Source organism: Pristis pectinata, chromosome 4, assembly GCF_009764475.1.
Source record: "Pristis pectinata isolate sPriPec2 chromosome 4, sPriPec2.1.pri, whole genome shotgun sequence".
NCBI classification, from domain to species: domain Eukaryota; kingdom Metazoa; phylum Chordata; class Chondrichthyes; order Rhinopristiformes; family Pristidae; genus Pristis; species Pristis pectinata.
Genome location: NC_067408.1, coordinates 60,391,158 through 60,414,199, shown reverse-complemented (window position 1 = coordinate 60,414,199; position 23,042 = coordinate 60,391,158). Strand labels below are relative to the sequence as shown.

At 47.0% G+C, this 23,042-nt stretch overlaps 1 protein-coding gene across 5 annotated transcripts in view; it reads left to right on the top strand.

Annotated features, from left to right (window-relative positions):
- phldb2b (pleckstrin homology-like domain, family B, member 2b) overlaps positions 1 to 18,662 on the top strand; it is a 185,953-nt gene extending 167,291 nt beyond the window's left edge. For all 5 annotated transcript variants that reach the window (XM_052013321.1, XM_052013323.1, XM_052013324.1 and 2 more), the window contains 5 exons: positions 3,414 to 3,504; positions 5,850 to 5,996; positions 10,805 to 11,024; positions 12,763 to 12,848; positions 16,020 to 18,662. In XM_052013321.1, the coding sequence (XP_051869281.1) occupies positions 3,414 to 3,504; positions 5,850 to 5,996; positions 10,805 to 11,024; positions 12,763 to 12,848; positions 16,020 to 16,160 (685 nt within the window). In that variant the 3' untranslated portion in view covers positions 16,161 to 18,662. The remainder of the gene's footprint in view (positions 1 to 3,413; positions 3,505 to 5,849; positions 5,997 to 10,804; positions 11,025 to 12,762; positions 12,849 to 16,019) is intronic.
- The last annotated feature ends 4,380 nt before the right edge of the window (positions 18,663 to 23,042 follow it).

The following is a 23,042-nucleotide window of genomic DNA, read 5'->3' as shown; positions in this document are numbered from 1 at the left end:
AGGCAGCGGCTCTACCAGTTGTGCCACTGTGCTGCCCATACTTTGGCTTTGCGGTTTTATCATTTAGAGCCTAGAACCTCTGCCCAAGCCCCTAATCTTCCCAATTCCTCCTCCCACTCCTAAGGACAGGTACTGCTGGCCAGGTTCTTCTCAATGTCAGTGTGGCTGGTTGATAAGTTGTGCTCACTATCGCTCCCCAGTGGATGAAGTTAGTATGTCTGAATTCAAGTATTGTTCTGGAGCATTCAATGAAACTGGCTTCACTGGGAGAGTCGGCAAAATGTAGAATCTTTGTTAATGAGGAGGACCTTTGGCCCATTGTGCCTGTGCTGGCTCTTTGAAGGGCAGATTCAACTTGGACCCACACTTTAGCCTTTTCTCTGGGTCTCTGCAAATTACATTTCAATGGAGTACTTCATTTAGTAAATCTCCTTAAATAATACCTGACTTTAAGTATTTCCACTGATTAATCAACTGCTCACTCCAGCTTTTTCCCTGGCCTGGAATCTCCCCACAGCCTCTCACGTGGGACATTAAGTGTTTCTTTGCCAATTCAGTTCATGTTGTGGAATTTCCCTCCATCAACCTATGCTGTCACTTCCTACGAAATTCGCACAGGGTGATGAAGAAGGCATTTGGCACTCTTTCCTTCATCGGCCAGGGCACTGAGTACAGGAGTTGGGACATCATGTTACAATTGTACAAGTCATTGGTGAGACCACATTTGAAGTATTGTGTGCAGTTCTGGTCACCCAGCTATAGGAAGGATGTCAGCTGGAAGGGGTGCAGAAACGATTCACAACGATGTTACTGGGACTGGAGGGCTTGAGTTACAAGGAGAAACTGGATAGGCTGGGGCTGTTTTCCTTGGAACCTAGGAGGCTGAGGGGTGACCTTATAGAGGTTTATAAAATCCCAAGGGGTGTGGATGAAGTGGGTGGTCATAGTCTTTTCCCCATGGTAAGGGAGTCTAAAATTAAAGGACATAGGTTTAAAGTGAGAGGGAAAGATTTAAAGGGGACCTGAGGGGAAACTTTTCCACACAGAGGGTGGTGGATATATGGAACGAGTTGCCAGAGGAAGTGGTAGAGGCAGGTACAATTATAGTCTTTAAAAGACATTTAGACAGGTAAATGGATTGGAAAGGTTTAGAGGGATATGGGCCAAATGTAGGCAAATGGGAGTAGCTCAGATAGGCGTCTTGGTTCGTATGGATGAGTTGGGCTGAAGGGCCTGTTTCCGTGCTGCATAGCTCTATGTCCCTAAATGTTGGATTATCTATCTGGCCCTTGAATTGAGAGAAGATTTGAATTCTGCCAAGTCACTTGCTAGAGTCAGCAGTTGTGAACGTTTTGCAAGCAATCAATAAAATTGTCGCTTTGAAAATATCTGTAGCTGTTATATTCTGCTACTGAGTTTGTGCAACTTTGCAGATTGGTTATCACCTTGCAATTGAATGAAAAGTCAAAAAATATTCTTCAATGAATTTGCTTAAAAGGCACTGCCAAAGGAGGTGGTGAAATCAGCTACAATTACTGTATTTAAGAGAGATTTAGACAGGCATTACCATTGCAAGGCATAGAAGGATGTGGTCCTAATGCAGGCAAATGGGATTAGTATAGATGGAGAAAATGGTTGGCATGGACATGATGGGCTGAATGGCCTGTTTCTGTGCTGTACGACTCTATGATACAACTCTTCACTCTCCTCCAGCTGTAAGGAGTGGTGCTAAAGGACTGGAAAGCTGCTCATATACCGTTGTTTAAAAAGGAAGTCATAAACCAAGTAATCCTAGACCTATTAGTGTAACTTTGGTGGTGAGCAAGCTATAGGAACCCATTCTGAGGGACAGAACAAAGCTTCATTCAGAAAGTACAGTAAGTATGGATTTGTCGAGGGAAGGTCTAACCTGATTGAAGAGAGAGAAAAGAGGGTCGAAGAGGGGAGTGCATTTGACATTGTCCACATGGACTTCAGCTTGGCCTTTGACAAGGTATCAAGACATTGGTAAAGCTGTTCAAAACATTGGTGGAGCACATTTGGAGGACTCCATACAGTTCTATTGCCTCTTAACCTCCTCCACTCCAGGGAAAACAGACCCAGCTTCTCCAGTCTCCCCTCTTAACTGAAACACTCCGTCCTAGGCAACATCCTGGTGAATCTCCTCTGCACCCTCCCCAGCACCATCACATCCTTCCCGTAGTGTGGTGACCAGAACTGCACACAGTACTCCAGCTGAGGTCTGACCCATGTTTTATAAAGTTGGAGTGTAACCTCTCTATTTCTGTATTCAATTTCCCGACTAATGAAGGCCAGTTTATCTACCTGTGTTGCCACCTTTAATAATATATGGACTTGGTCTCCTAAGTTCCTATGTTTCTCAATGCTCCCTAGGACCCTACCATTCAAGGCCTATGTCCTAGCCTCATTGCTACTCCCAAAATGCATCACCTCACATTTATCTGCATTAAACTCCATCTGCCGTTTCTTAGCCCATTTGACCAACACATAAATATCTCTCTGCAGCCTAATACCACCCTCCACACTACCAACAACTCCACCAATCTTCATGTCAAGTAAATATAAGGCACCTAGTTCCCTTAGCATGGAACTTAGCATGGAATGATGGAATAGTATGGCATGGAAACAGGCCATTCAGCCCATCTCATCCACACAAAGGGATCAATATCCAGGGGGTAGAAGTATACAGTAGATGGTAGAAAGATGAGAGATGGGGGAAAGCTTCTTCACCTAGAGCTGGTGAGGGTCCAGAATTCACTGCCTCAAAGAAAAGGGGAAGGCAGAAACCCTCCTCGCCTTTGAACAGTGCCTGGATGTGCACTTGAAGAGCTGTGACCTGCAGGGTCAATTTATGAGGAGTTTTTGCAGGGTTAATGTATGAGGAGTTTTTGATGTCTCTGGGTCTGTACTTGATGGACTTCGGAAAGATGAAGAGGGATCTCATTGAAAACTACTGAATACTGAAAGGCCCCGATAGAGTGGACGTGGAAAGGATGCTTCCAGTACTAGGAGAGTCTAGAGTCTGAGGGCACAGCTTCAGAATAAAGGGGACATCCCTTTAAAACTGAGATGAGGAGGAATTTCTTCAGCCAGAGGGTGGTGAATCTGTGAAATTCATTGCCACAGAGGACTGTGGAGGCCTAGTCATTTGATTGACAAAGGGGTTAAGGGTTACGGGAAGAAGGCAGGAGAATGGGATTGGAAAAAGTCAACCATGATTGAATGGCAGAGCAGACTCAATGGGCCGAATGGCCTGAATCTGCTTCTATGTCTTATGGGTTACAGGCCCAGTGCTGGGAGGGCTGGGATTAGGTTGATTGGCTTCATCTGTAGGCTAAATGACCTCCCACTGCATTGTTAATTTTCAACTTGTTTTTTGTGCTTTCATACAGTGCTAGTACGTTCAATGTGGCGAAACTTGAAGAGATGGAACGCCTTTTGAAGGAGGCACAGGCTGAAAAGGCGTGGCTCATCGAGAGCAAAGTGAGTTCTTGTCTCCTACACCTCGTTGCTGGAGTGATTTCACACTGCAAGCTCCTTAATGTCTCTTCATCTTTTCTATGATCTATGAGCTCCTGTTTGAGCGCTCAATGAAATTGTTTTCATTGTCGACTTCTATGCCAAAATAATCAATGCTAGATCTAAGACCCTGTAAACAGTCCATCCATCGCTTCTGTGTTCATGGCCATCTGACAACACAGCAGCTGTAACACTCTGGGAGAATCTCATACTTACTGTAGCAAAGACCACTCAGCATTTTCATGGTGATCAACAATGCGATTCAGACCGATCCCTCCTCTCCCACTGCAGGCATTTGCTCACTGTGAAGGGGTTTCTGGTCTCCACCAACCTTCCAGGCAGTGAGTTTAAGGCCTCCCAACCATTTCTGGGTGAAATTCCTTTTCTGCTCATATTCCACTGAATACTTTTAATCCATGCCTCCAAGTGACTGACCACTCTGCTAAAGGAAATGGGATCTTCCTGTGTGTCCCATGATCATAGAACCAGCCTTCAGCCAATTTGATTCACTCCACGTTATATCAAGAAGCGGCTGGGAGCACTGGATGCAGCAATGGCTCTGGGACCCAGCCGTAGTACTAAAGACTCTCCCGCTGCATGGTCAAGCTGTTCCAGTACAGTTACAACACTGGCATCAACCCTCAACTGCTTTCAATCACTTGCAAAGTGGCTGAAGGTGTTGTCAACAGTGCTGTCACCAATAACCTGCTCACCACTGCCCAGTTTGGGTTTCTCCAGAACCACCTTAGTCCAAAGGTGGAGCTGAACTCCAGAGGTGAGAGTAATTGCCCCCAACATCAAGGCAGTGTTTGACTGAGTCTGGGCATCAAGGAGCCCTGCCAAAGCTAAAGTCAGTGGGCATCGAGGGGGAAGGGCGATCCTCAGGAGCCTAAGGAAATTTTGCATGTCCCTGTCAACCCTCACCAATTTTTATAAATACATCACAGCTTGGTATGGCAACTGCTCTGCCCGAGACCGCAAGAAACTGCAGAGAGTTGTGGGCACAGCCCAGCGCGTCAAGGAAACCAGCTTCCCTTCCATGGTCTCTGTCTACACTTCTCGCTGCTTAGGGAAAGCAGGCAACATAATGAAAGACCCCACCCACCCCAGACATTTTCTCGCCCCCCACCCCAAATCGGGCAGTAGATGCAAAGGCCTGAAAGTTCGTACCACCAGGCTCAAGGACAGCTTCTATCCAGCTGTTAAAAGCCCATTGAACGGTTCCCTAGTATGATAAGGTGGACTCTGGACCTCACAATCTACCTCGTCATGGCCTTGCACCTTATTGTCTGCTAGCACTGCACTTTCTCTGTAACTGTAACACATTATTCTGCCTTCTGTTATGTTTTTCCTTGTACTGCCTTGTTGTACTGATGTGATGAAATAATCTGTATGACTAGCATGTAAAACAAAGTTTTTCACTGTACCTCAGTACATGTGACAATAATAAACCAATTTACGAAAACGCTCTAATGGTTGAATCATACCTCATGCAAAGGAAGTTGGTTGTGGTCATTGGAGGTTAATCAATCATCCCAGTCCCAGGGGATCCCTGCAAGAGTTGCTCAGTGCAGTATCCTAGGTCCCAACCATCCTCAGCTGCTTCATCACTGACCTTCCTTCCATCATGAGGTCAGAAGTGGGGATGTTCACTGATGATTGCCCAGTATTCAATTCCATTTGCAACTCCTCAGAAAATGAAGCAACCCCTAGCAAGACCTAGATTAATAAATGGCCAGCAACATTCATGCCAAGGCAATAATCATTTCCAAAAAGAGAGAGTTTAACCACTTATTCCTGATGTTCAATGACATTACCGCTGCCGAGACCCCCACCATCAATATCCTGAATCCTTTCTGCACCCTTTCTAGCTTAAAACTGTGAAAGAGGCACTGAAGCCTAGAAATTCAGTGGGTGTTGGCAATGCTGAATGCGGGAGGTGGTCGCAGCTGTGTGTCCTGTGGTTGTTGCACTCCCCTTTCTGAATGTGGTTTCACTGAAGCCTCTGCAGTGCCACATAGAACTGGTCCCACATTGTATATTTAACAATGCGAACACAGGCAAAGTGCACAGGCAGAGTTAGTATCTTTTCCTCAGATTGGAAGCTGTTGGGGGTGGTCTTATTGACTCTGATGTTGGCTGGGTGTGTTATTGCCTCTGATAAGTGTTAATGGTGGAGGGGAATTTACATGTTGTGGTTGTTAATATTTATACTTTGAAGTGGGAGGCCCATCTCCATTGCACCAAGACACATGATTCTCTTCTGTGAGAACGGTTTACTGATGTTCTTTTTCTCCCTGGTTCTGGAGGAGCGGGAGATGGAGGCAAAGAAGCAGGCATTGGAAGAGGAGCGGTGCCGCAGGGAGCAGCTGGAGAAGAGGCTACAGGAGGAGACTGAACGCAGGCAGCAGCTGATCGAGAAGGAAGTTAAAATGCGAGAGAAGCAGCGATGGCAGGTACTTGGTGTGCATGTCGATCCCCAACCTGGCGATGCCAACCTGGAACTCGGGCATCCGGTGCTGCCCCACGTTCTGTTGATCTCTGTCGCCCTTGACTTTAAGACATGGCTCTGTCTCCTTTATAGATCTCCATCCAGAGTCCCCAAGGCCAGTGCTTGCCTTATCTCACAATATTGAGGATTAATCTAGGAAGGATGTGGTGGCACTGGAGAGAGCGCAGAGAAGATTCACCAGGACATTGCCTGGATTGGAGGACTTTAGATATGGGGAGAGATTGGATAGGCTGGGCTTGTTTTCCCCGGAGCAAAGGAAGCTGAGGGGGGACCTGACAGAAGTATGTAACATTATGAGAGGGATAGATAGAATCTTTTTTTCCACGGAAGGGGTAACAAAGGCAAGAGGGCAGAGGTTTAAAGTGAGAGTAGGGAGTTGTAAAGGGGTCCTGAGGGGGAAGATTTTTTACACAGAGAGTGGTTGATGGTGGGGAAGGCATATCCCTCCCCACCATCGGTAGTCTATACAGGAGGCGCTGCCTCAAAAAGGCAGCATCCATCATCAAAGACCCCCATCATCCAGGCCATGCCATCTTCTCGCAGCTACTGTCAGGCAGGAAGTACAGAAGCCTGAAGTCCCACGCCACCAGATTCAATATCGGCTGCTTCCCTTCAGCCATTCAGTTTTTGAACCAACCGGCACAACCCTAATCACAAGAAAGACTTCAGATGCTGGAAATCTGGAGCAACACACAAAATGCTGGAGGAACTCAGCAGGTCAGGCAGCATCTATGGAAGGAAATGAACAGTTGACGTTTTGGGTCAAAACCCTTCATCAGGACTGGAAGAATCTGAAAGAGGGGAGAAGCCAGAATAAAAAGGTGGTGGGGGGGGAGGGGGGGTGGTGATACGTGGATCCAGGTGAGGGAGGGGGAGAGTAGGAATGAGGTAAGAAGCTGGGAGGTGATGGGTGGAAGTGACATAAGGCTGAAGAAGATGGAATCTGATCGGAGAGGACAGTGGACCATGGAATAAAGGGAAGGAGGTGAGGGGAACCAGAGGGAGGAATGTGTGGGTGATGGGCAGATTGAAAGGGCGGGGGAGGGGAAAGAGAAGGGGTGATGGGGCCAGAGGGAGAAGGGGTAAACAAAGGGGGGACAGTGGTTACCGGAAGTTGGAGAAATCGATGTTGGTGCCATCAGGTTGGAGACTACCAAGGCGGAATGTGAGATGTTGCTCATCTAATCTGCGTCTAGCCTTGGCTGTAGAAGAGGCCATGGACAGACATGTCAGTGTGGGAATGGGAAGTGGAATTAAAATGGCTGGCCACCGGGAGATCCTGGCTGTTCCGATGGACGGAGTTAAGGTGCTTGATGAAGCAATCCCCCAATCTGCGTTAGGTCTCACTGACGTAGAGGAGGCTGCGCCGGGAGTACTGGATGCAATAAGTGACACCAATGGATTCACATGTGAAGGACTGCCTCACCTGGAAGGTGTTTAGGGCCCCGAATGGTGGTGAGGGAGGAGGTGTAGAGGCAGGTGTATCACTTAGCCCGGTTCTAACCTCTGATTCCGACCCTGGCCTCGGCCGCCTGCAGGCCGAGACCTCTCACGTCGCCACTGGGTCCCTCTGCTCGTCTTCTTCCACCACCACTCCCCACCCACCCCGGTCTCTCATGCCTCCCCTACCCCTCATCCCCCCCTTCACTCCTCTGAGCCCTCCTCTTCTTCCCACTCCACTTCCCCTGACGTCTCTGACCCTCTACCCTCCCTGACCCCAGCTCCAACCCCTGCCATGTCTTCACTAGCCCCTCCAACCTTCCCCTCTCTGATGCAGAACATTCTGTCCTCAGCAGGGGCCTTATCTTCATCCCCCTGTGCCTGCATCTCAACGAGTTCCATGCCCAGCATGACACCGAGCTCTTCTTCCGTTGCCTACTTCTTTGGCAAGGATTCCCCACCCCCTCCACCTGATGACCTTTTCTCCCACCCCAAACCTTCCTCCTCCACTGGGACACCCCACCCTGGCCTTCTGCCTTCCCTGGATCTTTTCATCTCTGACTCCTGACGGGACATTAACCATCTTGACTTCACCATTCCCTTTCCTGCTCCAACCTCACCCCCTCTGAAGGCACTGCTCTTCACTCTCCCTGTACCAATCCCAACCTCTCCATCAAACCCACAGACAAGGGCAGTGCTGTTGTAATCTGGCAGACAGACCAGTACCTTGCAGAGGTCAGACGGCAGCTCTCAGACACCTCCTCTTACTTAGTTCTGAACCAGGACCCCACTGAGAAACATCAGACCATTGTCTCCATCACTGACCTCATCACCTCGTGGATCTCCCCTCTACAGCCTCCAACCTCATTGTTCCCCAGCCCCGCACTGCCTATTTCTATCTCCTACCCAAGATTCACAAACCAAACTGTCCCAATAGGCCCATTGTTTCTGCCTGCACCTGCCCTACTGAACTTGTATCCTCGTATCTCGACTCCATCTTGCCCCCTTGGTTCAGTCCCTTCCCACCTACATCCGTGACACTTCACGTGGTCTCCACCAGTTCATCAACGTTCCCTGGCCCTGACCTCATTTTCACCACGGATGTCCAGTCCATGTACACTTCTATCCCCCTTCAGGAAGGCCTCGGGGCTCTCCGCTTCTTTCTGGATAACAGACCCAACCAGTTCCCCCCCACTACCACCCTCCTCCATCTGGCAGAACTGGTGTTCACCCTCAACAGCTCCTCCCACTTTCTCCAGACCAAAGGTGCAGCCGTGGGCACTCGCATGGGTCTCAGTTATGCCTGTGTTTTCACTGGCTATGTGGAGCAATCCATGTTCCAAACCTACACCAACAAGGATTCCCCACCCCCTCCACCTGATGACCTTTTCTCCCACCCCAAACCTTCCTCCTCCACTGGGACACCCCACTCTGTCTCTTTCTCTTTCTCCGCTACACTGACGACTACATTGGGGCTGCTTCTTGCACCCATGCAGAGCTCGTCAATTTAATCAACTTTGCTACCAACTTCCACCCCACCCTCAAATTCACTTGGTTCATCTCCAACACCTCTCTCCCCTTTCTTGATCTCTCTGTCTCCATCTTAGGAGACATCTTCTACAAACCCACTGACTCCCAGTTACCTCGGCTACACCTCTTCCCACCCTGTCACTTGCCAGGATGTTATTCCCTTCCACCAGTTCCTCCATCTCTGCCGTATCTGTTCTCACGATGAGGCTTTCCACTCCAGGACATCCGCGATGTCCTCTTTTTTTCAGAAAACGGAGTTTTCCCCTCGCTGCTATTGATGCAACCTCACCCGCATCTCTTCTACTTCCCACGCATCTGCCCTCACCCCATTCCCTGCCCCCCCAGACATAACAGGGATAGGGTTCCCCTTGTCCTCACCTACCACCCCATGAGCCTCCACATCCAACATATCATTCTCTGCAACTTCTGCCATCTTCCAATGGGATCCCACCACTAGGCACATCTTCCCCTCCCCTCCCCTCCCCTCTCTGCTTTCCGCAGGGATTGCACTCTCCGTGACTCCCTTTCCATTCCCCCCCCTCCAACTGAACTCCCTCCAAGCACTTATGCCTGCAACCACGCTAAGTGTTACACCTGCCCCTACACCTCCTCCCTCACCACCATTCAGGGCCTTAAACAGCCCTTCCAGGTGAGACAGTGCTTCACATGTGGATCCATTTATTGCATCCAGTGCTCCTGGTGTGGCCTCCTCTACATTGGGGATGTGGGATTAGTTTGAGATTGATACAGGGCAGTGGGGAGGAAGTGTGGAAGGGTCTCGACCTGAAATGTTGACTGTTTATTTCTCTCCATAGATGCTGCCTGACCTGCTGAGTTCCTCCAGCATTTTGTGTGTGTTGCTAGTTTGGGGATTGATGGCTGTGGGGAGAGTGGGGCAGTGGGATTAGTTTTGGATCGATACAGGACTAGGGAGGGTGCAGGGCAGTGGAAGTAGGTTTAAATTGACACAAGGCTGTGGGAGAGAATGAATCAGTGTGATTTGTTTGTGCATTACACATGGCCATGGGAGTTAATGGATATGAGAGTGAGTGTAGGTCACTAGGAAATAAGTGGGGAAAGGTTCTGATTGAAATGCTTTGAGAGGCAGCATAGACTCTATTGGCAAATGACCTCTTCCTGTGTCATAAGGAAATATGAGAGAATGAGGCAGTGGGATTAGTTTGGGATTAATCTCAAAGACCCAACATGGATATGTGGGGCATGTGTTGCTGGGGTGTGCAGTTGGCTGTGTGGGTGTGTTGGCGCAGTGAGTGGCCTGTTCCGTGTTCCCTATGGCACAGCACAGAGGAGTTGTTGGGTGAGCACTGTACAAAGTAGTAATCACACATTCTGCTGTTCAGTCAATGTAATGAAGACCAGGAAGAGCCTTGGTCAAGGCAGCAGCTTAGTGTAGACACTGAGTACAGATGGCCTCAGCTCTTTCCTCATACAGAAGCCTGAGGTCCCACATCAGCAGGTTCAAGAACAGCTACTTCCCTCCACCCATTCAGTTCTTGAACCAACCGGCACAACCCTAATCACTACCTCAATATAGGAACACTATGACCACTTTGCACTACAATGAATTTTGTCTTTGTTCTAATTGCGTTATTTCTTGTATAATTGTGTATGTTTTATGCTTAATTTATGTTTTTCTTGTAAATGTTGTGTATCTGATGCTATGTGCCTGTGATGCTGCTGCAGGTAAGTTTTTCATTGCACCTGTGCATAAATGTACTTGTGCCTATGACAATAATCTCGACTTTGACTTTGTGCCCACAGGCCAGGCCACTGACTCGCTACCTCCCGGTCAGGAAGGAAGACTTTGACCTGCGGTCTCACATCGAAGCAGCCGGCCACACTGTGGAGACTTGCTACCATGTGTCCCTCACAGAGAAGACCTGCAGAGGCTTCTTGATCAAAATGGGCGGCAAAATTAAAACCTGGAAGAAGCGCTGGTTTGTTTTCGACCGGACTAAACGGACGCTCTCGTATTACGCAGGTGGGTGTGCACGGCCTGGCTGTGTATTTGGATGAAGGCCCCTTGTTAAACCTTCGCCTCATGCACAGCAGGGTGGGGTCATTCTCTCCACCTCCTGTGCTTGTCCTTTGTTGTAGAGTTATAGAGTCAGACAGCACAGAAACAGGTCCTTTGGCTCAACTGGTCCAAGATTCCCATCTAAGCTGGTCCCATTTTCCCGCATTTGACCTATATCCCTCTAAACCTTTCTTATCCATGTACCTGTCCAAGTGTCTTTGAAATCTTGTTAATGTAATGCAGATCAACCACTTCCTCTGGTAGCTTGTTCCATGTACAGACCACCCTCTGGGTAAAAAAAGTTGCCCCTCAGGTTCCTATTAAATCCCTCCCCTCCCCCCCTAAACCTACATCCTCTAGTTTTAGATTCCCTAACCTTGGGAAATAGCCTGTGCACATTGACCATCTATGCTCCTCATGATTTTATACACCTCTATAACATCATTCCTCAGCGTCCTACATTTCAATGAGTAAAGTCATAGCCTGTCCAAACTTTCCCTTTAACTCAGTCCCTCAAGTCCTGCCAACATCCTTGTAAATTTTTTCTGCACTCTTTCCAGCTTAATGACATCTTTCCTTTTGCAGGGTGACCAAAACGGCATCCTCTAAATGCATCCTCAACAACACCTTGTACAACTGCAACATAACATCCCAACTTCTAAATTCCCTGACTGGTGAAGAACAGCGTGCCAAAATCCTTCTTCACCACTCTATCTACCTGTGATGCCTTTGTTGGAGATATCCAACCAACCAATCCCCTTCCCCGTTCTTCCCCCAGTAACCCTGCACATCCTTTCCCTCATTCAGTTGCCTTTGTTGTATCTACTTCCACCACCAATGTATTGCACAGTTGTGCCAGTCCTTCTACCAATCACTTCAGGTCCGTGATCACACCTCTACCCTTGGTTACTTCATCCAAACTATTCCATGTTTGAGCACCTCCATTGAACCCCACGACCTCCTCTGGTCCAAGAACAACTCCCATTTGCTCTTCATCCCTTGTCCCATTCTAATCCATCCCCTGCACCCCCTCCAAGTCCTTGAGGCTCCTTTTAGTGTCTGCTGCCCACAGAGTTTTGTAGGGTGACAATTCCTCTTTGTACTTAAGTCCTGTAATGATAAAGTCAACCATTCTACTTGTTCTTACACCTTCTTCTACCCCCGATGTGCCACCGGGTGTAACTTCCTACTTCCTCTCCTCACCCATTCTTGGACCTTCCTACTCCTCAGCCGCCTCCTCCCACCCGCTGCAGATATTCTTCCACTGGCCCCACTGCAAGGGTCCTCGTTCTGGTTCTTATTCTCCCAACTCCCCCCCCCCCCCCCCCAACCCCCACTTCTCACCGGGCTAGAGCTAGCAGCTAGCTTGGGAAGGACTCTGTTGAAATACTTGAGGAGTGGAAGTCATGCCAAGAGGAGGGATCAGGGTTAAAACCCAGGCTGAGGTGTGTAAATAGAGACAGCAGATGCTGGAATCTGGAGCAACACACAATCTACTGGAGGAACTCAGTGGGTCAAGCCACATCTATTGGGGGGGAAGGGATGCTTTGGTCCTGATCCAGGGTTTCAACCCAAATGTCGACAATTCCTTTCCTCCCACAGATGCGGCTCGACCTGCTGAGTTCCTCCAGCAGGTTGTTTGTTGAGGTGCGTAAGTGTTTAACCTACCAGTGCTGAACCACTCACTATTATGTTCCTGCAGACAAACACGAAACCAAATTGAAAGGGGTGATCTATTTCCAAGCCATTGAGGAGGTGTACTACGACCACTTGAAGAGTGCGCACAAGGTAGAGGGGGCTTCCGTTATCTCCTACAACACCATCCAGTGCAGTGGCTAGCAGATCCTGTGACCAGTTGGCCATCCAGACATGAAGTTTCTGCAAAATGAAAAGCAGTTCCCACCACTTAAAACCTTCAGACTGTAATAGCAGGTTACTTAAACCCACCACTGACAGTCATGTCGATTTCAGAGCTGTGCCTTTACTTATGTCAGGCAGAGACAGCTGCACTCACTCACTAGTTCTCACTTTGGTCATCATATATAATAATAATCAGATAATGCCTGGTAAATGTTCAGTGATTCTTTGTGAAACCAAGGCTAGCTAATCCCCTGGTGTGGGATTACATGTTGTACTGAGCACTGACAGTACTGCAGCTTAAACCAACAGGGAGCCTCTGCTGAGGCTCCATCAGAGGGCCTCCCAACAGAGGGAAGGCCATGAGGCACAATACAGGGTAGGGCCGTTCCTGCCGCTGTGAATGAAAGCCAAAAACGGCAGCCACTGGAAATCCGAAATAAAAACAGAAAATGGTGGAAACGGTCAGCAGGTCAGGCGGCATCTGTGGAGGGAGAAACAGAGTTAATGTTTCAGGTTGGAGACCCTTTAACAGAATGAAAAGTCTTTGAGCTGAAATTGGTAATTGGTTTACTATTGACACATGTACCAAGATGCACTGAAAAGCTTCTGTTTGTTTGCTGTTCAGACAGATCATGCCATACATACGTACATCGAGTTAGTACAAAGGAAAACAATGTAGAATATAGTGTTACAGTTACAGAGAAAGTGCAGTGCAGGTAGACAAAATGTCAACTCTCTCTTTCTGCAGATGCTGCCTGACCTGCTGAGTGTCTCCAGCATCTTCTGCTGTTTTGTGCAGTCAAGGGTGATAGGGGCAGGGTGTAGAAGTCAGTGCCAGGACCTGCTAGAGTGATGTTGGAAAGGGTGGTGGAAGTTTCCATGAGCGGCCACAGACACATGAATCAATTGTTAGCTTTGAGTGCTAGACGGAGATTTCTGATAATTAAGGAGGCTAAGGGAAAGTGGGCAGAGGCAGGGACATTGGGTTAGGTCACTGATCTAGCTCATAGAGTGGTGGAGGGGTCTGAGGGCTGATATATCATCCGTCATGTAACAGTGAACACGTGGTTTGCAGCTGAATCCACCCGGAGGTGGGAGGAACTTGGATAGACTTGGTCATGGGTGTGAGGTCACATTACTCACTTGCACTTTTGTGTGGTTGGATGGAAACACTTTTGTGTGTTTGGATCTAAGATGGAAAGCAGAGTCACAGAGTTATACAACATGGCAAGAGGCCCTTCGGCCCAACTTGTCCATGCCGACCTAAGCTAGTCCCATTTGTTTGTGTTTGTTCCATATCCCTCTAAACCTTTCCTGTCCATGGACCTGTCCAATTGTTTTCTAAACATTTATGTGTAACAGTTACTGGATTACTGTAGATGCTGTGGTGCCCAGTGACATTGATTCAGTAATCCACCTGCAAAGTACATTTGCCTGAGGTGTTGGCCAATACAGTTCAGAGATGTGTGTGTCACAACGGCCTTGACAGAAGCTTGGTTGTTGAGCACAGAACTAATGCGATACACTTTTAAGGGAAAACTGGGCAGAGTAGTATTGCAGATAGAGCTGCTGCCTCACAGCTCCAGAGATCCTGGTTCAATCCTGACCTTGGGTGCTGTATGTGTGAAGTTTGCATGTTCTCCCTGTGACAGAGCGGGTTTCCTTTAGGTGCTCCAGTTTCCTCCCACATCCCAAAGATGGTTGCTTGGTTAACTGGCCGCTGTAAATTGCCCCTGATGTATGTGAGTGGTGGGAGAATCAGTGGTTGTTAATGGGCATGTGTAAGAGAATGGGTTACAGTGAAACAAGTGGGAGAATGGGAATGAAGTTCAAGTTTATTGTCAAGGCCATACATACCCAAGGTGTAAATGCCATGAAAATTAGCTTTTTGCAGCAGCAGCAGCACAGTACACTACAAACATAAATTACATAAACTTAAATTAACATAAATTATACATAATTTATATGACAAAATAAACAAAAATAGACATAACAACATTAGTGCAAGTTGACAGAAATATAATCTGAGGTTGTGTTAGGGTTTTTCGGGTCAGTTCAAGAACCTGATGAAGAAGCCGTTGTTGAACCAAGAGGTGTGTGTCTCAGGCTCTTGCACCTCCTGCCTGATGGCAGCATCGAGAAGAGGGCATGGTCCAGATGGTGGAGGTCCTTAGTGATGGGATTTCTCTGAGTGCCAGCATAGACTGTATGGGCCAAATGGCCTCCTATGTTGTATATGGAGTCACTGTCATTCTTTGCACCGGTGCTGAGCTTTGAGCCTGGCTGGGTGGGAGAATAGTCCAGTCACATGGCAGAGTTAGCTGCAGTTCATCCCATCGAAGACATGATATCCAGCTATGTATCACACCACCAGGTTCAAGAACAGCTACTTCCCTTCAACCATTCAATTCTTGAGCCAACCAGCACAACCCTACAGTTTAGCAATAATATGACTAGTTTGATCACTTTGCATGAAAATTGACCTTTTTTGTTCTAATTGTGTTCTTTCTTGTATGAAATTGTCTATAGTTTATGTTTTTTTTGTGAATGCTGCTTATATGATGGCTTGTACCTGTGATGCTGCTGCAAGTAAGCTTTTCGTTGCACCTGTGCATCCATGTACTTGTGCACATGACAATAAACTTGACTTTGGTTTCGGGATGGGCTACGGTCCCTTCACTTCAAGATACACTGTTGGATCAGTGGCTGGGAGAGCGGGTCAGTGCCACTACCCGGTACTGTGCTCCACCTAGACGAATGGTGGGTACTGGGCTACAGTTCTTTGTTTCATTCTGCCTGGCCAGTTAGCACACAGCTTGCCTTAATTACCCAGCTTTGTTTTAGAAAGCCTCACTTTAATTCCATGCTGGTCTCTGCTTTAGAAGCCCAACTTTAGTCAGTGCTGGTTTAGCATATTTCCTGGCTGATAGTAGGGCTCAGGATTCTGAGTCAGGTTGCAGTACAGACTTCAGACCACTTGGTTACCCAGCCTAGGAAGAGGACAACAACATTCCTTTGGGATGGCAGCTGGGTGTAGAGTGGAATCCCTGCCGAGTGTTTGCCATGCATTGAACATGTGCTGTTTCTATCTTTCTCTAGAGCCCCAAACCTTTGCTTACCTTCAGTGTGAAGACCCGGGACAGAATTTTCTACATGGTGGCACCATCTCCTGAGACCATGAGGATCTGGATGGATGTCATTGTAACAGGAGCTGAAGGTTACACCCAGTTCCTGCTCTAGTGGAAGCTTTGTGTCTTTATAGCCTTATTTTGCATGCAAAGTTTTTCAAGATATTTATGAAACAAGACTCTTTGCTACAAACCACTGTTGGAGCTCTATCTATGTTATCTCAAACGTTGTGACAATCATACACAGGTTAAAGTATTACAGTATTAATGTGCGTGAACAAATTGGAGCCTTTAGATGTTCTGGTATCAGAGGAAAGGAAGCCTTTGTGACAGAGACGTGCCCAAGTGTAGGAATGTGACTTGGTGCCTGGTATGCGTGAGAGATTGAATGTGCCTCAATGCATAGGGTGGGTGTGTGTGTATCTGTGTCTCAGGGCACATGTGATAGTCATGCCCAGGTGTGCGGCTATATCTCTGTGCTGGCATGAACCTGTGTGTGTGATGTGGCTTTGAACCTAATCTGTATGCCCTATGTGTGCCTGCTCTGAGTCTGGTATTTGTCCCCAGCTATGCAAGGGTCCTTGTGGGGGTGTTGTAGCTCTAATGCCTTAGAGTGTGCGTGTGACTATGCCCAGTAGTACCCCAATGTGTGTGTGTGTGTGTGTGTAATTGTGCCCAGTATACACCCCCCATGTGTGAGTATGACTGTGCCCAGTGTACACCCCCAGGTGTGCAGCTGTGCTTCATTATCTGTAACTTGCCCAGGTTGTCTGCATACCTCACCCTTGTGGGTCCCCTTGTGTGTGAAAAGCCGGCAGTAATCAGTTGGGATGGAAAACTTGTTTTAAAATGGCCGGTTGATTTTAAAGGGCAGCCTTGCACGTTTTGAAACCTTACTTTTCAGGACCAGCTATTACAAAATACAGACATTTCTGCGGTCAATGTCTCCCCAGATGCCAAATCTGGGCTGGACTGGCAGACCGGCTCTCTGCCAGAGCCAAGGCACTCAGTGGGAGCAATCCCAGCCCAGGATGTACCCGGACATGGCATTGGTGACTTGTCCAGCAAGAGAGCTTGTACTTTCTTTCCTCATCTTCTTTTAAGTTTTAATTGTTATTTTATTTAAACAGCCTATTTTTAAGTGATATTTGTATTATTAAAAATAAAGATCAGGTAGCAGGGATAATCTTGCCAGCAATGACTCTGGCACCTCGCGGGCAGTGTAACTGGCAGCATCCACTGTGGTTTATCAAAGCTTTAATATGTTAATATTGCATACTGCTAATATGCCAAGTTTGCCAAAGGAATGGCTGCTTCATCTCCAACAGTTACCTTCGATATCACAGCCAGACTGAAAGGAATGTGTAACTGAAAGCAAGCCGCCAAGATATGGTACTTGTATAGGAACAGGAGAAAGCCATTCACTCCCTGGAATCTGCTCCCTTACCCCCTCAGAGCAACAAAAAACAACTGTAAGCTGCTTGAAGCCATATAAATATATCAACTGACCTCATTGTATCCTGCAATTATAACTTCATACCTTAAACTAAACAGACTTTTGCCAGCTTCCGGAGATCTGGAAATAAGTTGGAAGTTTTGGTTTGATTTCTGATGTTGCCAAAATTGATGCCACATTTAGGAATCCCTGCTGCCTCCACCGAGCTTTGATGTTTCATTCCCGAGTAGGCACGCAGCTACTGGTGGGAAGAGCAACATATATGGACTGTGCCTTTAAGACCCAAAGCTCATCAGACTTGTGAGATCTACATGCAGAGCTGTGGAACTGGCCTCTCCCCTTCACTTCCTTGTCCACCCTTGTCACCAACCCTCTCCCTGCCGCCCCAGCATCAGAAAGCATTGCAGAATTCAGCTTTCCCCTTTGTGAATCATAGCTCAAAGGACCACCAACAATTTCTTCAAGCAACGATGTCCCAATTTCACGTTTGTTTTGTGGCTTTTTACAAAATATACGCCAGAAGTGTTTAGCGCTCTGAATACAGCTGAAGTCCAACTTGTGGACAACTGATTCCAACTTCCCTACTCCCTGAAGAAAGCACATGTAAAAACCTCTAGTCTTGCTTCATTCATCTTCCTTACCCAAGGCTCCCTCCTTCCTCCCACCCCAGTGTCCATTGAATGGAAATTCCTTTGCGTTGGCCCTTTCTGCCCTTTACTATCCTTCTTCGGAAACATTTATTGGGGAGAGGCCAAAGTAGGATCAGTTGGCATCACTGATCTTGGAGCTTGACAAGTTCAAGATATTTAAATAGAGTGGAAAGCAGTTTAGGTGGGAAATCTCACTTTTTACTTACTTTGACCAATTCTTGTATAATGGGCAAATATTTGTGATTAAGTTTGCCATGGTGTCAGAGAGTTTATTTTATCACAAAGGTTTTAACTAATTATATCATGAATGGCTGTTATCAGCTTAATCATTTTATCAGCTGCCCTGTGTACATGCATCTAAGCTCATTATTTATTCTCTATTACTTTATAATATATAAGGGATTTTATATGTTACACAGTCTTGATTAATTTCCTATTTGAAATGTCTTTAATATGGTTGCATCTTATAAGGAATCTCTAAATTTGAATAAAAAACAAATATCTTTCTGCTTTTATCGCTTTATTCTGTAAGGACTCAGATATTTTCACATTTTTAATCATTTATATTTACATTATTGGGAGGTCATTATTTGTTGGCCAACCCTAACTGCCCTTGAGAAGGTGGAGTTAGTCCACCTTGAACTTCCGGTGAAGGTGCTCCCACTGTGCTGCTGGGGAGGGAGTTCCAGACTTTACCCTGATGACGATAAAACATATTTTGTGCATATCCACTCTGTGTTGGTGTGTGACAGAAAAGAAACTTAGGGATGGTTGTGTTCCCTTGGAGGTGAGAGGAGAGAGGTGTGGTTGAGGTAACCATGGCGAGAGTTTCCCATGCATCAAGTAGATTGAACGTATGTCCTCCTCTTTCACACACCCCTGTCCCTGCAGTTGTGCTCGCCCCACTTCCCTGCCTCCTCCTCCTCCTCTTGTGGGTCAGTTTCAACTGTAGAATAAAGTATCCAGTCAGTGACCTTTGCAACAGCAGGATGAGGCTGTGTGGACCACCACCTACACTCCTGTTCCCGTCCCTTCTGCTTATTCCACCATTCCAATAGATCCTGGTTGCTCTGGAGTTTACCATGTCACACCACGGAAACAGGCCCTTCAGCCCAGCTCATCCGCAGCAGCCAAGATGCCACCTAAGCTAGTCCCACTTGCCTGTGTTTGACCCATATCCCCCTAAAATTTTCCTATCCATCTACTTATCCAAGTGTCTTTTAAAAGTTGTTAATGTACCTGCCTTAACCACTTCCTCTGGCCGCTCATTCCATATACGCACCATCCTCTGCATGAAGAAGCTGCCCCTCGGGTTCCTTTTAAATCTTTCCCCTCTCACCTCAAACATATGCCTCTTAGTTTTTGATTACCTCTCCCTGGGAAAAAGATGGTTTGCATTCACCCTATCTATGCCCCTCATGATTTCATACACCCCTATAAGGTCATCCCTCAGTCTCCAACATTCCAAGGAATAAAGTCCTAGCCTGCCCAACCTCTCCTTATAACTCAGTCCCTCGAGTCCTGGCAATGTCCTCGTAAATCTTCTTTGCACTTTTTCCAGATTAATGACATCTTTCCTATAACAAGGTGACTAAAACCATGCACAATACCCCACTCACAACTGTATGGACAGATTGTGCTCTAACTACGTCTACAAGTTTGCAGATGATACCACCGTAGTGGGCTGTATCTCAAATAACGATGAGTCGGAGCACAGGAATGAGAAAGCCTAGTGACATGGTGTCATGACAACAACCTTTTCCTCAATGTCGGCAAAACAAAAGAGCTGGTCATTGACTTCAGGAAGGTGGAGGGGGGGAAGTGCACATGCACCTGTCTACATCAATGGTGCTGAGGTCAAGAGGATTAAGAGCTTCAAGTTCCTAGGAGTGAACATCACCAATAGCCCGTGCTGCTCCAACCATGTTGACGCCACGGCCAAGAAAGCTCACCAGTGCCTCTCCTTCCTCAGGAGGCTAAAGAAATTTGACATGACCCCTTTGACCCTCACCAATTTTCATTGAAGCACTATAGAAAGCATCCTATCTAGTTGCACCGCGGCTTGGTACGGCAATTGTTCTGCCTGTAACCGCAAGAAACTGCAGAGTTGTGGACACAGCTCAGCACATCACGGAAACTAGCCTCCCCTCCTTGGACTCCGTCTACACCTTGCTTGCTCAGTAAAGCAGCCAGCATAATCAAAGACCCCACCCACCCCAGACATTTTCTCTTCTCCCCCCTCCCATCAGGCAGAAGATACAAAAGCCTGAAAGCACGTCCCACCAGGCTCAAGGACGGTTTCTATCCCGCTGTTATAAGATTATTGGATGCTTCCCTAGTACAATAAGATGGACTCTTGACCTCACAATCTACCTTGTTATAACCTTACACCTTATTATCTACCTGCACTGCACTTTCTCTGTAACTGTAGCATTTTATTCTGCACTCTGTTATTGTTTTACCTTGTACTACCTCAATGCACTGTTATAATGAATTGATCTGTATGAATGATATGCAAGACAAGTTTTTCACTGTACCTTGGTACATGTGACAATAATAAACCAATTTAACAATTTACGTGCTGCCTCACCAGTGTCTTGTACAATAGCAAATAATGTTCCAACTCCTATACTCTGTCCCCTGACTGATGAAGGCCAGCATGCCAAACACCTTTACCACCTTGTCTACCTGTGATGCTACTTCCAGTAAATTGTATACCTGTACTCCTAGGTCCCTCTGTCTACAACACTCCCCATGGCCCTACCGTTCACTGTGATAGTCCTATCCTGGCTTGAATACCCTGACTGCAACACCTCGCTCTTATCTGGATTGAAAGCCATTGGCCATTCTTACCTAGTTGATCAAGATTCATCTGTAATCTTTGATAAATGATATGAACAATACCACCTGTTTTAGTGTCATGTGCAAACCTGCTAACCATGCCTTGTACATTCTCGTCCAAATCGTTTATATAAATAATAAATAGCAAAGGTCCCAGCACCAACCACTGAAGCACAGCACTAGTCACAGGCCTCCAGTTTGAGAAACAACCTTCACCCATCACCCTCTGCTTCCTACCATTGAGCCAATTATGAATCTGATTAGCCAGCTCTCCCTGGACCCCATGTGATCTAACCTTCCCGACTAGCCTGCCATGCAAGACCCTGTCAAAGGCAAGGGATCTATGTCTTCCTCAGACGGAGCCTACTCATCCCAACCTTTGAATTTTAATTGGCCGGCCTCCCCTACCTCTCCTGCCCTGCTCTATTCCGCCCCTCCCATTGCAGCCCCTTCTCCAAACTCCCCTGCCCCTACTGCCATGCCTGCTCCACCCCCAGGACCCTGCCCCTGCACCCCCCAGCCCCTGCAGTGACTTTTTTATGGAAAAAGACTGTGTGTGCTGGAAATCTGGAACAAAGACAAGTGCTGGGAGCTCAGCAGGTCAGGTATTACCTGCAGAGAGAGAGTGAGAAACAGAGCTGCCATTTCAGACTGATCACCTTCCGTCAGAACTGGGAAAAGTTAGAGATAAACAAGTCTTTTATGAGAGGCCATCAACGTGAAATGCTAACGCCTTCTCTCTCTGTAGGTACTGAGTCTCCCAGCATTTCCAGCTTCACTTCAGCTGCCTAGCAGAGAGCAGACTGTGTTTCCAGATGATTAACTCCTTTTTATTTTCTCTTAATCCCCAACATTCAAGGGGACCCAACAGGTTTCTACAACGTGTCCTCAGTAATATAGTCCTATAAACGCTGAATGTTTCTAAAATAAATCAATCTTGCTCTCGGTTGTGAGGATGTGAAGAGTGAGAGAGGACTGAGGAGCATTGGATGGCTCTAGGCCTGTACTCGGTGGAGTTCAGAAGGATGAGGTGGGATCTCATTGAAACCTACCGGATACTGAAAGGCCTGGAATAGAGTGGACGTGGAGAGGACGTTTCCATTAGTAGGAGAGTCTAGGATCCGAGGGCACAGCCTCAGAATAAAGGGATGTCCTTTTAGAACTGAGATGAGGAGGAATTTCTTCAGCCAAATGGTGGTGAATCTGTGGAATTTGTTGCCACAGAGGCCTGTGGAGGCCAAATCATTGGGCGTATTTAAGGCAGAGATTGATAAGTTCTTGATTGGTGAGGGGGTTGAGGGTTATGGGGAGAAGGCAGGAGAATGGGGTTGAAAAGAGAAAAAAAATGCCATGATTTAACCGAGTAGACTCGATGGGCCGAATGGCTTAATTTTGCTCCTGTGTCTTATGGTCACTCCCATAATAATAATTGTTGCTTAATTCAGGCATATTTTAAGCTCATGCCATATATTGTAAAGTACAATGTACAGTAGGAAATGGAATTACATATACTGTACATACTGTATATTGAAAAGGGAAACATTATGAAGGCTATAAAGCAGTGCTAAGTTAATCGGCCATTGTAAAGTGCACATAATATAGGCTATGTTATAAAGTACATACTCTGGGTCAGTTCTACAGTGTTTCCCTTTGCTGCAATTTCAGTGAGCATGCAACAGAAGTTCTGCTTAGCACATCACTGCTGTTGAGGTTCTGGCATTCAGTGGAAGCCTCGTGGATTGCCACACAGCCCAGGGACGTGCAGATCAGTGGTTTAATCGGCCACTGATCTGCACGTGTAGGTGAGAGGTAGAATCTGGAGGGAGATGATGAGAAAGTGGGGAGAACAGAATGGGATTAGTGTAAATGGGTGGTTGATGGTTGGAACAGGGTTAATGGCTGAAGGGCTTGTTTCTGTGCTGTATGACTCTAAATCTGACCATATTTTAAATGTTGACGCAAGATGCCGGAGGAACTCAGTGGGCCAGGCAGCATCTGTGGAGGGAAATGGACAGTCAACGTTTCAGGCTGAGACCCTTCACCTGGA